The 16,856-nt window shown below is 48.0% G+C and overlaps 1 protein-coding gene across 1 annotated transcript in view; it reads left to right on the top strand.

The window, feature by feature from the left end:
• The first annotated feature begins 1,200 nt into the window (after nt 1-1,200).
• The window catches only part of ACVR2B (activin A receptor, type IIB), a 57,628-nt gene continuing 41,972 nt past the window's right edge, over nt 1,201-16,856 (top strand). Inside the window, exon 1 of the mRNA XM_006869144.1 lies at nt 1,201-1,256. Coding sequence (XP_006869206.1) covers nt 1,205-1,256 — 52 coding nt within the window. The 5' untranslated portion in view covers nt 1,201-1,204. The remainder of the gene's footprint in view (nt 1,257-16,856) is intronic.

Genomic DNA, 16,856 nt, shown 5'->3' with positions numbered 1-16,856 from the left:
AAGTTAGGCAGAATCTGAGAGGACCCCCGATCCAAAGAGGAACCTAGGATGTAAAGAGAGAGGCATTACTCCCATTCGCTAGACCTTCAAGTGCTGGGACCTGGGGAGCAGTTTTGAATGTGCAGATTGAAGTAGCGGGGAGTGCTGAGGACCATTTGGGGTAAAGATAGGGAAATAGGTTGCCAGAGGCTGAGGATCTGCCTCAGCGTTCTCTATTACTTGGATAGGTCCACATCAGCATGTTCCAGAATCCCAGCTATGTCCTTTTGTGTGTGGGGTGGGACTACAGACATGCGAGTCACTTGGCATAGCGAAGAAATCTCTTTCTGCCAATAAATTTGTCCATCAAGAAAAATACGGTTCTTTGTGACTTCCCAATATAATGGTGGGAAACGGAGGCGCAAAGGGGAGTCCAGTTGAAGGTAAGGGGCAGTCTACCACTCTGGGAGGAGTACATTTGTAGAGTGGGCTCGAGCTCAGGGAGCAGGGATCACGGGCGCAGTAAATGAGAGAGATTCTTGGGCTCAGTCGCCCGCGGTCCACTCCAGCCACCTTTGCCCGCCGGCCCCGCCCTTCAGCCCCTAAATCCGCGCGCGTCCTCGAGAGGGTGCGGACTGGGGCGGGGCCTCCGTGTTGTTGTTTCTCTGGGGCCCCGCCCCCAAGGGGGGGCGCGGACCACGCGGCCGGAGGGCCAGCCTCCCCTCCCCCTCCCCGCCTAGCCCGCCCGCCCGCCTGCCTCTTTGTATCAAACATCCGGGTTTCCCTGCTGGCTCGGCTCCGCGGCCGCGGCTCAGGAGCCATTTTGGACTCAGTTCAGCTCCCCTCCCCCCTACCCCTCCCCCCGTTCATGGCCCCTCCGGACTCGGCCCCTGCGCCCGGGGCCCGGGCCCAGCCCCGCCGCGCTATGCCTGAGCCGGGTGCGTCCCGGCCCGCGCCCCGCCGCCGTCCCCCGGCCCCCACATCGTCCCGGAGCCCGGGCCGCAGCTTGAGCCGCCCGCAGCGTCCCTGAGCCTGGCCCCGCCGCCCGGCCCTTGGAGCCTGCACGCTGCCCCGGGACGAAGACGCAGGAAGCGCGCGGGGATCCAGACCGAAGGAAGGAGCGGGAAGGCGAGCGCAACCGCCACCGCCGGGCCCTGCGCGTCCCGGGAGCGCCGCGAGGCCCTGCCCGCGGGCTACGGGCGTCCGCGGGGCGGCGCCGCGGAACATGACGGCGCCCTGGGCGGCCCTCGCCCTCCTCTGGGGATCGCTCTGCGCGGGTAAGGACGGGGCGAAGCGTAGGGGGCGCCGGTAGGGTGCGCAGGGTCGGTCCTGGGCGCCGCGCGGTGTTTACCAACAAAGAGCGGGCCTGGGGCCTCCTCGCTGCGCCACCTGCACCCAACTCGCACCTCCCAGAGCCGGGCGGGGGCTGGCGGTGCACCTGGGACCCTGCTTGCGTATCTTGGTGGTACGATGTTTTCCGTGCGGCTGGCTACGGGACTCGGGATCGCGGCCGTGCCACCTGGTCGGAGGAACTCTGCGCACCGGTCGGAGCCGACTCCCTCCATAGGGGCCCGGAACACCAGGGTTGGGTTTCAGGCTACGCCGGCGCGTGGAAGCCCGGGTGAGTGCGAGGAAAACGGGAGAGTAGGGAAGACAGCCAAGCGGGGTGGGCAGGTCTAATCGGGGGGTGGCGGAATTGTAGGTGTAGTAGCGGCTGGGGGAGAAGGCTGTGCGCTCCTGGGAGCTAGGAGAGGCGGCGAAGCAAAGGGGGCGGCCTCGCATAGCCGGGAGGAGTTTCCCCGCACTCTACCCCACCCCACTCCACTCCACCCTGGTCTGTGTCGTGTTTCTGGCTCAGCGGGTGGTTCTTGCAGACTCCCACCTGCGCTGGCTCTGGCCGCGCCGGTCCTTGGGACGCGGGGTGCGGCCGTCCAGCGAGGAAGCTTTGTTTGGGCGGTGGGGGTGGGGCGAGAAGAAAAACCAACAGGTTCCAGTTCGTTTGGGCTTCGGGCAGGCACGTGGCAGGAATGGGAGACCTGCATGCACTCTTCTGGCCTTCGTACCTGGGACTAGTGTTAGGCTGCGCGCGCGGGCGTTTGGGCGATGCGTATGCGAACCACACGGAGTTCCGCCAGGAAAGCGTTTTTCCTCTTAAGTTCCATACATCAATTTCTCTCCCTCAGCAGTTCCAGGGCGCAGCCAGCTAGGAAGGGCGCACTGGGGACTGTTTTGGCTGACTCAGGACAGCCCTGGGAAGCATGGAGAAAGGAAGATGCTCCGGAGTGCCGTCCGGGTCTCCCGGTCCCGCGCGTCTTTGTTCCCAGCCCCCATTACACATGCAGCGCGGGTCCCTACCTCCTCGGTGGCAGCAGCAGCAACCCAGAGTCTGGGAAACCCGCGAGGGGTGGGGCCCATCCTGTAGGGGCAAGGCTGGGATTCCCCCCTCCACACACAGGCGTGCGCGCGCGCTGCTAAAGGGGTGGCGTTGGTGATCACCACTCAATCCCCACTCTGCTCTCGCCCTCCTGTGCGAAGTTGAGTGACTCAGCTATCTACACTAAGGGAGTAATGTTTTTTGGGGAATGGGAGCTGCACAGCTTCAGTTACAAGAACTAGAGGCCAGACACCCCCCCCCCCCCCCCATCCGTACCTGGACACCTGGTGGGAAGGTACCTTGCGTCTTACTTGGGGCTTGTAGTGTGTGTGGTATAGGCACAGTGATGGTCTTAACAGAGTTGGTTCCTCTATCTGGATCCTCTTGCTTGTTAAGTGTTGCTTTTGGGGTTCCTGTGAGTCCACTATTTTAAGATGCTTTAACGAAGTGTGTGGAGCAGGACTCCGAAGTGAAAGGGAAGCCAGTGGTCTGCGGAGGGTAGGCTAACAGCTATCTGATTTACTAGGCTGTAGAAACCCATCTGTCTGTCTCTACATCCCCCTGAGCATCTGATCCCTGGACAAACCTGGGTTCTTCCCAGGACTGCATTTCTCTCCCGTGGGCAGTGCTTGCTTGCCAGGCTGTGCCAGCTCGCTGCTCTCCTCACCCATCAGACTTAACCCAGCTATCAAGACTCCTGCCCTGGGAGGATGGTGGAAGTTGTTGGGTGTTTCTTGTTATATATACCAGGTGGTATAGACCACCTCTAAAGGACCTCTGGTAGCGTAGTGGTTATGAATCGGGCTGCGAACCTTAAGGTCAGTGGTTCGAAACTACCAGCCGCTCCGCGGGAGAAAGATGAGGCTTTCTACTCCCGTAAGGATTTACACCCTCGGAAACCCTGTACAGGGTCGCTATGGGTCGGCTCCGACTCGAAGGCACTTAACAACAACAACAACAACATAGACCACCTCTGGTGGCTACTGCCCTGACAGGGAATTGCTGTGCGAAGCGAAGCACGTATCCTCTTGTTCCTTTGTCTTAGGGATAACCTTTCAAGCTCCTAACCTGCTGTTTGGTATTGCCCCCCACCCCCACTTGATGCTTCTCAGTCTTAATAAAAAGAAAGAGAAGCAGGTGAAATTAATATATTTTACTTATTCTAGGTGTAGTGTTGAAGGATAGCGCTAGACTGCTAATCATAGGATAAGCAGTGGATTGCCAACTGTAAGGTTGGCAGTTCAAAGCCACCAGCTGCTCCTGGGAAGTTCTATACAGGATCTTTATGAGCCAGAACCTACTCGAGGCACTAAACCACAATATATTTATAGAAGAGAGCATGCTGTTTATTAATAGGGTAAACACTGGACTGTGAACCACAAGGTTGGTGGTTCAAGCCCACCAGCTGCCCAGCAGGAGAAAGATGAGGCTTTCAGCGCCTGAAAAGACTTAAAGCCTCAGAAATCCTATACAGGACTGCTATAAGAATCCATTCAATGGTGCTTAACAGCAACAACAACAAATAGGCGCTGTAGGGTAAGCACTGGACTAGTAACTGTTGGTGGTTCAATCCTATCAGCCTTAGCTTGGAAACCCTATACAGGGTCACTGTGAGTCAGAACTGACTCAATGACACTTAACAACAATGTATACAAAATAATCATTTCAACATGTAAGAAATACTGACAATAATTGAGATAATTTACATTCTTGTCTTCAAGTCCAGTATGTGTGTTTTATACACTTGATTTCAGTTTCTCCACATTTTAAGTACTCAGTAGTCACATTTATCTGTGGTTGCTATACTCAACAGTGCAGACCTCGAATAAAAGACAGGATGTATGTTATAATAGTCCTGCTGTGGCTCTGTAGGATAAGCACTGGACTGCTAATCATAAGATTGGTGATTCAAACCCACCGATCGCTCTTTGGAAGCCCTATACAGGGTCGCTAGGAATCAGCTAACTTGATGGTACTGAACAACTGCTGTGGCACATGGTGCTTGACATAACATCAGTCTTTAGTTAGTTCTGTAAGTCTTTCTTGGTCTGTGCCTGGCCAGGTGTCCTTGGGGGACAAGTCATTTGATTCTCGCCATTACTATGGGTTTCCCTAATTGTCTGTATTTCCCACAGGTGCTCCTGATGTAGGGTTGAGATTGGGAGCCTGTATGTTCTCAGTGCAGTGTCTGAGGAGCCACTGGTTGGGAAGGAGGACCCATCTCGTCAGGAAGTACAGGCCCTAGCTGCCTTGAGCTGTCCTCATAGGCTGACCATTTTCTGACCCAAAGATGTTTCTTGTCCATTTCCTCAGGGGAGGAGGGTGTGCTTGAATGAACAGAGTGACCCTCTCATTCCTTAGATCCAGTGGAATGGTAGCTGACAAGGACATGGACCACAGAGCCATGGACTGTCAGTGTCCCTCTCCCTGGAGGGAATATTCTCTGCTTCCTGCTCTTTGACCTGCTGGGCATTCTGGGCTCTGTGCTGACTGGCTGGGCTGCCTATACGGGGTTGTTATTGTTGTCATTAAGTGCCGTCGAGTCAGATCTGACCCATAGCGACCCTATACAGGGTTTCTGAGGAGCGACTGGTGAGCTTGAACTGCTGGCCTTGCAGTTCAACCGGCTTTGCAGTCTGGTGCATTAACCCACAGTGCCAGGTAGGGGGTAGTGAGCACTAATCCCAGCCCTCTGAGGCCCTCCCCAAGGGCAGATGATGTGAGAGCCTTGCCCATCGTCTTTACCCTTGTTGTTGTTAGGTACCATTGAGTCAGTACCGACGACAGAACCAAAACTCATTACCCTGCTGTTGTTGTTAAGTGCAGTTGAGTTGGTTCCGACCCACAGTGACCTTATGGTTTCCAAGGAGCGACAGGTGAGCTTGAACAGATGACCTTATAGTCCAGTGCATTAACCCACAACCCCACATCGGACTCCACCATTACCAGCCTAGGTAAAGGCATTCGAATCTCAGAGAAAATGTCAGACCCAGAACCTCGTGGCTGCCCACAGCTTGGGTGGGTTCTGTGGTGTACTGCCCTGGCATTTTATCTCCTGAACTTCCTTTACATGGAACCCAGTGTGGAGTCCCCATCTTACACTCTGATGGTTCTTTGTGTCACAGGCTCCTTTGAGAATGTGATGGAAACTGCGGGCCCTTTCCCCAGAAAAATACAAATTAGCATGTATGTGTGCGTTTTTGGTGTGTGTGCATTATGTGTGTAGGTTCACTGTTTTGCACTGATACAGAGGACGTGTTGGCCGCTGGATTGGACTCCTTGAAGTTCTGACCATGCCCTTTGCATCAATTCTAAGAGGCATCTTGTTACGGGGAAGTCCACTAGACTTTGTCCCACCTTACTTACCCTATTTTGGTCACTAGACACATCCTCTCCTTTCTGCCTTTTGTAATCTTATCCAGCCCAGGTCTCTTCTTTCTCCAGGAAGCTGCCCCCTGAGGTCTGCAACATCTGAGTGCGTATGCATTCAGTCCCCTGCTGGGGAGCTTAGGGCAGTGCAGCCAGAACTCAGGGACTTCAGGCCAGGAGTTTAGATCAGATTGCAGATAGGAGGGGAGCTTCAAAAAGTTTATCGAAAAATCCCATTATCTTGTATTTCCATTTTTCCACAAACTTTCTTAAGCCCCCTCATACTAGCTTGCCTCTACATACTGGAATCTGGGGAAGTTGGGGCTCTGAATAATCCTCTGCAGAGGGACACTGGGTAGATGGCCCTGAAGTAGGGTCCTGGTGAGTGGGCCTCGCTCTAGAACTCTTGGTACTATGGACATTTTGGAGCAGATAATTTGTGTGAGCCCACATGTGCAGGCAGCCCTGTGCACACGTATGGGTTTATCTACAGGTGACTGAAGAGAGCTGTCCTGGGTAAGGGTATCCCTAGTCTACCTAATTCCAGTGTCACCTTTCCATTGCCAGATATTCTTATTTATGGGAGAGGGACAAAAATCATCTGATTTAGGTCAGGAACTATTGATCTACAGTGTTCTCTTACTTTTTAAAGGCCAGTTGTGAGAGGTGGAGGGTAGGTAATGGCTATTGGGAACCCCCACCCCAATAAAGATTAATGGTTGGAGATGGGATTTTCCTCAAAGTCTAGGAGATTCCTGCTTTATGAAACCAGCTCAGTGGGTGAGAGTTTGGCTAGAAAGTCCTGGTTTGGGAGTACCGTTTGCTATGGAGGAGAAATCCTGGCGTCCTTGAGTTTTCCCAGAAGTGGTTCAGGTTTCAGGGAGGCGGTGGTTGTGGGTGGCCAGGCAGCCTGCCTATCCACACCCGCCCAGCCCACCTGCCTCTGGCCTCTGACCACCGCCTTGAGGTTTGCTATCATGTGTCTCCCTCCCACACGCACAGAATGTCAGAAAGTGTCTGTTGCTGGGGACTCTTTGCCTGCCCAGTACCCCCTCTCTGCTCACCTGGGAGCCGCTCGAGCTGAGGTTGCCTGTGTCTGCCAAGAGGCGCACTGGGGGTTGCAGCAGGACGCGGGCATGCCCTTTCCCCTGAGTGGGCCTGCTGGGTGGCGCTCTGAGGAGCCTCAGTGGCTGTGGGCCTGGATCTCCAAGGCCCGGGACACCAGGGCAGCTGGGCAGCCTCTCCCCAAAGGTATGGGTGTCTACTTGTTCCTCAGGGTGCTGTGGCTAGATTGGAATTGGAGGGCAGATCAGGTCTCCTCCTGTGGACCTGGAGGAGGAGGTATGGTGGGCAGAAGTGCCGGAAATGGGCCGCTGTCTGCACAGGAGGCCCTGGTGGAAGAGTTTGATCTCTACAAAGGCCTGATTGTTGGCCATGGGCTTGGCATGCTGGCAGCTCCTGTGGTCGTCCCCAGGTTTGTTTTCCAACCTGTCCCTGGCTTACTTTGAGCTCTCCTGAGGAGAACTTTCTGGGAGGTTTCATCTCCCTGATCTTGAACTCAGTAGGGGACACAGCTCACAGCCCTGGGAACTGATGGGAGACTGGGCTTGTGTGGTGAGAGGAAACATCTTCAAAAGCATCAGTTTCCAAGTGCTCGACATCACTGGTGTGTTGTTTAAAAGGTTGCTCAATAGGGTGAAGACTTATAATTTCAATCCCTTTTGGGGTCTTTTGAGGATGGTTTGACATTTTTACTGAACAAGGGATTTAGTTGCCTCCTCGGGTGTTTATATTCTTATCTTTCCCACCCATTCCATCACCCATTCTTTGTTGCAAAATAGACACCCACTTCCTTGTTTTTGGCCTTCTGTTTGGTGGTGTGTTTTCTCCCAGACCTGCAGGCCTATCCCATCTCTCAAGGGTCCCTGTTCCTTGTGGTCCTGATGGTGCCATTCCCTGATGTGCTTGTTGGCTAGATATGGGGGAGTAAAGGAGATGCTGCTTCCTCCTTTGAGTCTTTGTTTTTAAAATTGGTTAGTGGTATCTCTATCTGAGACAGTGGTGAGTATTAGAATTCAGCGACTAATGCAGGCTGGGGTTGTTTGCAGGGTGAAGGGCTCAGCAGTGCTGTTTCCTAGTCCTGGACCAGTAATGACTTCCCATGGCTGGACAGCCCCAAGTTTTGCTTTGGTTATTCCGGTCTTGCTGTACACATACATGTGCCTTTGCTGGCCCTCTTGGGGACTAGCAGCCCCAGCTGTGTGTATTCATTCAGGGGCACGTGATCTCTGGAAGTGGGTGTTGGAAGGGAAGCCAGCTCCACTGGGCAGATGTGTGATCCTCCTCCTGAGAGACGATGGTCTCTGGAGGGACATGGCCTGCTGGGCAGTGGGGCTGCTGTTTCTTGGCTGGAGCTGAGGTGTTCTGCGAGGCAAGCTCATGCTCTTGTTTGCGAAAGTTCTTTTGCCTACTATTTCAGTTCTACTCTGACAACTAAGGAGGCTAAAATTAGTTCTGGGGAAGGAAAAGGAAAGCTGGCTGGAAACCCAAGCCCTTGGCTGGGGGATGGAGAAGGTTGCTTCCCTGGGTTTGTGGCTGGGCATTTCGGAGGATGTGACCAGACCAGCTGTTGTCTGTCTGTCTGTGAAGAGGGAGGGGCTCCTGTTTGCCTCCCAGACCTGAACCAATTAAAACTGGAGGCTGACTTGGAAGCTGACTCTCTTCAGTGTGCATGCCAGGATTTTTTCCCTCTGGCTTATGCAGTGGTGCACAATGTTTTCTAGTATAAGGACAATGCCTTTTAATGTCCAGTGTCATTGACAGTACACCCCCCCCTACACCACATACATATACACGATGTCCATTGATTCAGAAGGCAGCCATGAGTTCTGAGAATCCTGGACTGGCAGCCATGGGTCAGCAAATCCTTTCTTTATGTACTTCTTGAGAATTTCCTTTGCACCCAAGTTTTAACATTCCCATCAGCGGCTCAGATTAGGGAGATTCTCAGAAGTAAGGCAGCCCCAGAGATTGCTTTGGAGCTTTTGGTCTGGGCAGCAGGGTGGTCTGAAGGTAAACCTTCATGAAGAAGCCCAGCTTCATTCTGTACTGAGGACATAAGGGGATCAGAGTTCACTTGCTCTGCGGCTTAAAAGATAGAGTGAAAGGATCTTGAGAGACCAACCCTGGTTTTCCTTCCCACTTAGCGAAGGTTTCCTGTGAACCCTATCTGAGGTGGCTCCAAGGCCACACAGGCCAGTCTTCCCTATTCTGTAAAACTATCTAAACCTGTCCGCGCCCACAGGTCTTCTATGTTAGCCATCCTTGGCTTGTAGTTGGGGGAGTAAGACAGCATTTATTTTGGCCATACCTTCTCCTTTCACTGTATATTTTATTAGGTTTTAGTTTTACAGATGCTACACATACATGTGTTGCAAAAATTTCGGTGTTATAGGTAAACCAGAGTCGCATTTACCTACCTTGAGCTTCATTTAAGTCCCACACCAGAGGTGAACTTCCTCTGGTTGGTATATATCTTAACTAACATTTTAGCGTAGTGGTTATGAATCGAGCTGCGAACTGCAAGGTCAGCTATTCGAAACTACCAGTTGTTCCGCGGGAGACAGGTGAGGCCTTCTGTTCCTGTAAAGATTTACAGCCTCGGAAACCCTGTATAGGGTCGTTATGAGTCGGAACCGACTCCACGGCACATAACAACAACAACAACATCTTCTATATAGGGAGCCCTGGTGTGGTGCTGTTGGTTAATGCGCCAGACTGCAAAGCTGTTTGAACTGCAAGGTCGGCAGTTCATGCTCACCAGTTGCTCCTTGGAAACCCTATACAGGGTCGCTATGGGTTGGAACTGACTTGATGGCACTTAACAACAACATCTTCTCTATATAAGTATTCTTAGAAGTAGAGGGTGGCTCCCCCTGCCCCCAACCGCCACCTAAAGTGTTACTGTTCTTTTTCAGACATTTAATTGAAGTGTAAAATACATGTAGAATAGTGCAATGTAACTGACAGCTAAATGAATTTTTACAAAACTGATTGCCCTCATGTAAACAGCATCTAAAACAAGACCCTGAAATTTACCAACTTTCTTGTGGCTCCTTTCCAGTCACTGCGTCTGTTTAACTGTATCTATTGTGAATCATGTCCCAATCAGCTTTTCCAGATTGTACAGGTGATGTGCAAAGATCTGAAACATTAAAGCTGGTTGAAAGTTAGTTCTGTGTTCCTTCTAAGTTATGTTTTGGAATTGAAAGTCAGTTTTTTTCAGGGTTATGTGGTCTTCCGTTACACATTCCGTAGGCAAATTTGTCTGCACTGAGGGTCTCAATTTTCGTGTATGTGTAGATGTGCCCTTGCCTTTGGTCATAATATCTGTTGCTATTCAGTCAATTTAGACTTGTTGTTTTGTTGTGAAGTGCTGTCAAGTGGTTCAGACCCATAGTGACCCTGTGTAGGGTTTCCGAGGAGTACCTGGTGAGCTTGAACTGCTGACCTTGCAGTTCAAACTGCTTTGCAGTCTGGTTCATTAGCCCACAGCACCACACCAGGACTACCCTCATGTTTTAGAGCCTTGAAAAGTTGAGCAAAAGTAGATATGAAGGCATCATGTTTTGTTAGCCAGGACCAACCCTCCTGTTGAAAGCACTTGGGCAAAGCTGAAGAAAATATAAAATATTTCCTGTTGAAGACATTGAACAGTTAGTTGATGAAGACCTACCAATCCAAGATCTGGGTGGAGACAGAGGTTTAGGGTGGTGGTTCTAATATTTGGGTTTGTTTTTAGTTATTTAAAGTCAACTGAGAGACTGATCATTAGATTTGATGGCCTTGTGGGACTAGAAAGACAGAAATTGGAGTTCTAAGTAGTGGGTTGTTGGTGTTAAATGCCTTTGAATTAGTTCTGACTCATGGCGATCCTGTGTAGAGTTTCTAAGGAGCAGCTAGTGAGCTTGAACCGCCGACCTTACGGTTCAAACTGACCTTGTAGTCTAGCGCATTAACTTGCAACGCCACATAGAACAAACTATTCCTTTTGAGTTGTGACCTTTTGGGTAAAGGAGATTGAATAGTAGATAGACCCTAAAGGTAGATTAAGATGTTTTGGAATTAACAGTGACTTTAGTTGCCTGCCAGAAGTACGAGGGGACTTAAAACAGTTCATGGGAAAATTCCATTATCCTTTAGTTTCACTTTCCATGAATTGTTTGAAGCCCCCTTGTACATGGTCTCGTACATGTAAATCCTTTCTGGGAAAATAAAATATCATCCTAGTACTTGAATTATTTATTAAAAATTTTTGCAAATATAATGACTGACTGATAATTTTTTTAAAAAATGGGCAGCAAAAACATCCGAGTTGAAGACCTGCAGCAGCTCCAGGTTGGAGTTATGGACATACTTAAAATAGGGGCATTTGGTCGGTTCAAGGAAACGAAGGATAAGCTTAGGCATTTCAGCAAAACCCTGGAAACTAAGCAACCGTATGAAAAGTCTCTTACAGAACTGACTTGCATAGTAACTCCACCACATCTGTCAAGTTTGTCGTACTGTAGTGGCTTGTGTGTCACTGTGATGCTGGAAGGTGTGCCACAGGTATGTTGAATATCAGCAGGGTCACCCATGATGGACAGGTTTCAGTGGAGCGTCAGACTAATACAGACCTTGGAATAAGGAGATGTGGACCATTTCTGTATAGTTAGCCTTTGACAATCATATTAATAGCAGTGGAACATTGTCAGATACAGTGCCAGAAGATGAGCCCTTATGTTGGAAGGCATTACAAACATGACTGTGGAAGAGCTGCCTCTTCAAAGTAGAGCTGACTTTAATGACATGGATGGAGCCAAGGTTTGAGGACCTTCATTTGCTGATGTGTACAACTCAAAACAGAAAGGTACATCTGCAAACATTCGTTAATATTCAGAACATGGAATTATGGGTATGAATCCAGAAAAATTGAAAGTTGTTAAAACTGAAATGAAATGCATAAAGATTGATATCCTAGGCATTGGTGAGCTGAAATGGACTGGTATTGGCTGTTTTGAATTAGACTGTCATATGGTTTACTATGTCTGAAAAGAAATTGAAGAGGAATAATGTCACATTCATTGTCAAAAAGAGCATTTCAATATCCATCTTGAAGTACAAAGCTATCTATAATAGGACAATATTCATACACCTACAAGGAAGACAAGTGAATACCTCTGTTATTCAAATTTATGCGTCATGCCAGTAATGATGAGATTGAAAAATTCTAAACTGTGGGTTAATGCGCTGGACTGCAGAGTCAGTTTGAACCACAAGATGGGCAGTTCAAGCTTATCTGTAGCTCCTTGGAAACCCTATACAGGGTCACTATGGGTTGGAACTGATTCGACAGCACTTAACGACAATAACAACTTCTTCAATATGAAATTGATCAAACGTGCAATCAAGGTGCATTGATAATTATTGCTGATTGGAGTGTGAAGATTGAAAACAAAGATGATGTATCAGTAGTTAGAAAATATGGTCTTGGTGATAGAAATGATATTGGAGATTGCATGATAGAATTTTGCAAGATGAATGACTTAAAATTAATTGCAAAAACTTTTTTTCAACAACATAAAAGGCGACTATATATGTGGACCTCACCAGATGGAATATACAGGAATCAAATTGACTACGTCTGTGGAAGAGATGACAGAGGAACACAGTATCATCAGTCAAAACAAGGCCAGGGGCCAATGGTGGAGCAGACCATCAAGTGCTCTTATGCAAGTTCAGGCTGAAGCTGAAGAAAATTAAAACAAGGCCACGAGTAAAATATGACCTTTAATGGATCCTGCCTGAATTCAGAGACCATGTCAGAAACAGATTTGATACATTAGACACCAGTGACCAAATACCATCAGAGTTGTGAGATGGCATCGAGAATAGCATACAAGAAAGTAAAATGCCATTAAAAACTCAGGAAAGGAAGAAAAGACCAAAATGGATGTTGAAGGAGACTGGAACTTGCTCCCCAGTGTAAAGAAGCTAAAGCAACTGGAAGAAATGAGGAAGTAAAAGAACTGAACAGAGATTTACAAAGGGCAGTTTGAAAAGACAAAGTTACTGTTAATATGGAACTAGGATTATCATTGCTGATGTTAGGTGGATCTTACCGAAAGATATTTACTTGTGCTTTATTCTTTTTTGATTATGCAAAGACATTTGAGTGTGTGGATCATAACAGTCTGTGGATAACATATGGGTATATAATGAAATGTGTAAAGACTGGAGGTAGAAAACCACAAGGGAAGAACATGTTCATCATTTCTCAAGCTGGAAGAACTGAAGAAAAAAATTCAAGTCTTAGGTTGCCGTATTGAAGGATTTTATGCACTGGATTCAAGGTCAGTTTGAACTGCAGTGTTGGTGGTTCAAGCTCACCAGCCACTCCTCAGAAACCCTATACACGGTGGCTGTGAGTCGAAACTGATTCAAAGGCACTTAACAATAATAACATAGAAAACATACTGAAATGATGCAAGAAAAAATAAAAGAAGCTAGAAGGAATACACAGTCACTGTACTAAAAAGAAATGGCCGATGCTTAACCATTTGAAGAGGTAGCATGTGATCAAGAACCAGTGATATTCATGAAGTCCAAGCAGAGGTGAGGTAAAGTCATTGGTGAAAAACATGACTCCAGGAATTAATGGAATGCAAACTGGAATGTTTCAACAAACTAATACAGTATTGGAGGTGCTTACTCGTTTATGCCAAGAAATCTGGAGGACAGCTACCTGGACAGGCATTTGGAAGAGATCCATATTTGTGCCCATTCCAAAGAAAAGTGACCCAATAGAGATCATCAAACAATATCATTCATATCACATGCGAGTACATTTTTGCTTAAGATAATTTGAAAACAGGGAGCAGCGAGAAATTTAAGCTGGATTCAGAAGAGGAAGTGGAACTAGGGATATCATTACTGATGTTGGATGGGTCTTGTCTGAAAGTACAGACTAACAGAAAGATGTTTACTTGTGCTTTATTGACTGTGCAAAGGCTGTGGATCATAACACTGTGAAGAGTGGGGGATTTCAGAACACTTAATTGTTCTAATGAGAAAGCTTTGCATAAACCAAGAGGCAGTTATTTGAACAGAACATGGAGATCCTGAATGGTTTAAAATCAGGAAAGGTGTGTGTCAAGGTTGTATTCTTTCATCGTATTTATTCATTCTGTATGCTGGGCAAATAATCTGAGAATCTGAAGAGGTATGTGATATCAGGATTGGAGGAAGACTCTTTAACAACTTGCAGTATACAGATGACACATCCTTATTTGCTGGAACCTAGGAGGACTTAAAATATTTATTCATGAAGATAAAAAAACTATAGTCTTCAGTATGGATTGCACCTCAATGCAAAAAAAATGAGAATCCTCACAACTGGACCAATAAATGACTTCAGGATAAACAGAAAAGATTGAAGTTATCAAATAACTACATTTTACCTGGATCCAGAATCAACATTCATGGAAACAGAAGTCAAGAACTCAAATGGCGTATTGCCTTAAGCAAATGTACTGTAAAAGACTGCTTTAAAGTATTCAAGACCAAAGATGTCAGTTTGAGGACTAAGTTGCACCTGAACCAAGCCATGGTATTTCACTGACTTCATATGCATGTGAAAGTTGAACAGTGAATGCGAAAGACAGTATGAAAATCGATGTATTTTGAATTATGGTGTTGGTGAAGAATAGTGAAAGTACCATGAATTCCCAGAAGAATCTAGAGTCCTCAGCTGCTCCCCCTCTCCATGACCCCATCGCTGCCTCTGTCTCTGGTGTCGATGCTTCTCTGGATAAGGTCCCACATTCTGCTTCTGCTCTTCTCCTTTGATGGTCCTAGGGTCCTCTGTTTCTGGACTGTAAGATTAACCATTCCTGTTTGTTACAAAACTTCTACCTTTACAATTGTGACAGTCGCAATTAGTCATGATAACAATTATTCACTATTGAATCATATCTGTTTTCACCAGACCCATCTAGACAGGATGAAAACTATACAGTAGGGACTCTTTCTTCCCCCACACACTCTTAAAACTAAACTCCCTCTTTTTTTTTTTTTTTAAACAAACAAACAAACAGTGTTTTATTGTGAATTATGTGATGGTCTTTTTGTAGCATGTAAGGAGCTCTGGTAGGGAAGGGGATTTATAAAGAGCTCAGATAGTGTAGTGGGTAATAACCTGGTTGTGAACCTTACGGTCAGCAGTTCAAATCCACCAGCAGCTACCGGAGAAAGATGAGGCTTTCTACTTCCGTAAAGATTTACACCCTCGGAAACCCTGTACAGGGTCGCTATGGGTCGGAACCGACTCGACGGCACTTAACAACAACAAAGGAGCTCTGGTAGCATAGTGGTTTTGAATCAGGCTGTGAACCGCAAGGTCAGCAGTTCGAAACTACCAGCTGCCCCACGGGAGAAAGATGAGGCTTTCTGCTCCCATAAAGATTTACAGCCTCGGAAACCCTGTTCAGGATCGCTGTGGGTCAGAACTGACTCGACGGAACATAACAACAACATGTGATAGTTTACGTGGGAGAACATTAGCTTTACATTTTACATACATCCTATCGTATCTTTTCATTGCCATGGTTACAATCCCTTTCATGCTTCATCAGCCCACCAAAGGGTAAACCCTGCAAGCCTGTCCCATGGTCGTCAGCACATAGCCCCTCTCCCTCTGGAGTCTCCAGCTGCTCTATCTCTCCACATCATTGTCTCTGCCTCCATCTCTGGCGTCACTGCTTCTCTGGGTAGGGTTCTTCACGCCACTCTTCTCTCTTGATGGTCCCAAGTACCTCCTAGGCTGCAAAGTCAATCACTCCCCTCCTTTGTCTACCTTTATATATCCAACCCTCACAGTAAGTCCTGATAATTATTCGCTATTGTATCGCAAGAGATCTATCCCCATCTCCTTTCATCAGACCTGCCCAGACAGACTGGATACTCCTCAATGGAGATTCTACCTTCCTCCACTCTCTCTGGATCTGGGCTCCCTCTTGAAAGCTTGTAAGCCAGTCACTTCTTGCCCTTGTAGTCCGCCCCGCCCTCCCATTTTGGTATCCAATGCCCAAGTTGCCTATCCCTGTCTACTCTGTATGGAGGAGGTGGGAATGATCCTCACTGTAAAGATTTGTTCCCTCTTTTGAGCCTACTGCATCCATAGGTATATCAGATTACTCTTTTTTTCTTCTTCTAGTTGAGTTCTGATCATGCAGTCATTGAAGCCAGGTCAAGTGGGTATTATCTGCAAGTGTGGATGTTCTTATGCATATGTCCTCTCTTATCAGCTAGACTCTTCACTCTCTACTCTAGTCCTCTGTGGCTATGTCACTGACTCTCGGCCCAAGAGTCCCCAGGTCTTGCCACACTGCTGGCAAACCAGGTCTCCACCCCGGGGTTCACAGGAGTCTATTGAACGTTGTAGGGCTTAGCTCGCAGGTTCATTGCTGTTTTTCCTGCACTTCCCCTTAGCGGTGATGAACGTGGTCACCAGTCAGAGCATGTATTCTCCGTGAATGTTAGTCTGGAAGGGGGTTTGCCCTGAGGGGACCCGACCACTTGGCTTGATGTGTCTTTGGTGAGCAACTTGCTTGTTCTCGTAGTAGTCAATTGGACTGCCGTTATTATTTTGTATTTTTCCTGTCAGTCTTCCTTTCAAAAAGTATCTTCTGTTCTTCTAGCCACTCCAGGCTGGTCTACTTGTCCCACCTCAGAAGATTCTGGATGGGGTTCAGGATTCCACCTTTGGTCTTATGTAATGCAGAGGCTCCGCAGGAAGCCTCCTTCATTGGGCACATTGTAGACACATTTTAGGTGTTCCAATCAGTTATAGGCAGAAGATGGACTTACAGTCTTTTTATGGTAATATTTCTGGCTATTCCTTTTTCTTCCCCTCAAGTGTCTATATTATAATGGTATGCAAGGGAAACCAAGATTCAAAAGATAGCCAAGCATCTTAATATTATTTCCCCCCTTTTGCCCATTCCAACCATGTCTCAATCCCTGTATCCCAGAGCCCTGTTGTTCCAAGGTTGTGCATACATCATTATTTACCTCTGTCCCACTTAGTCCATGC

The sequence above is a fragment of the Chrysochloris asiatica genome, unplaced genomic scaffold (assembly GCF_000296735.1).
Source record: "Chrysochloris asiatica unplaced genomic scaffold, ChrAsi1.0 scaffold00127, whole genome shotgun sequence".
NCBI classification, from domain to species: Eukaryota; Metazoa; Chordata; class Mammalia; order Afrosoricida; family Chrysochloridae; genus Chrysochloris; species Chrysochloris asiatica.
Note: the sequence above shows the minus strand (reverse complement) of the source record. Positions and strands in the feature narration are given on the sequence as shown.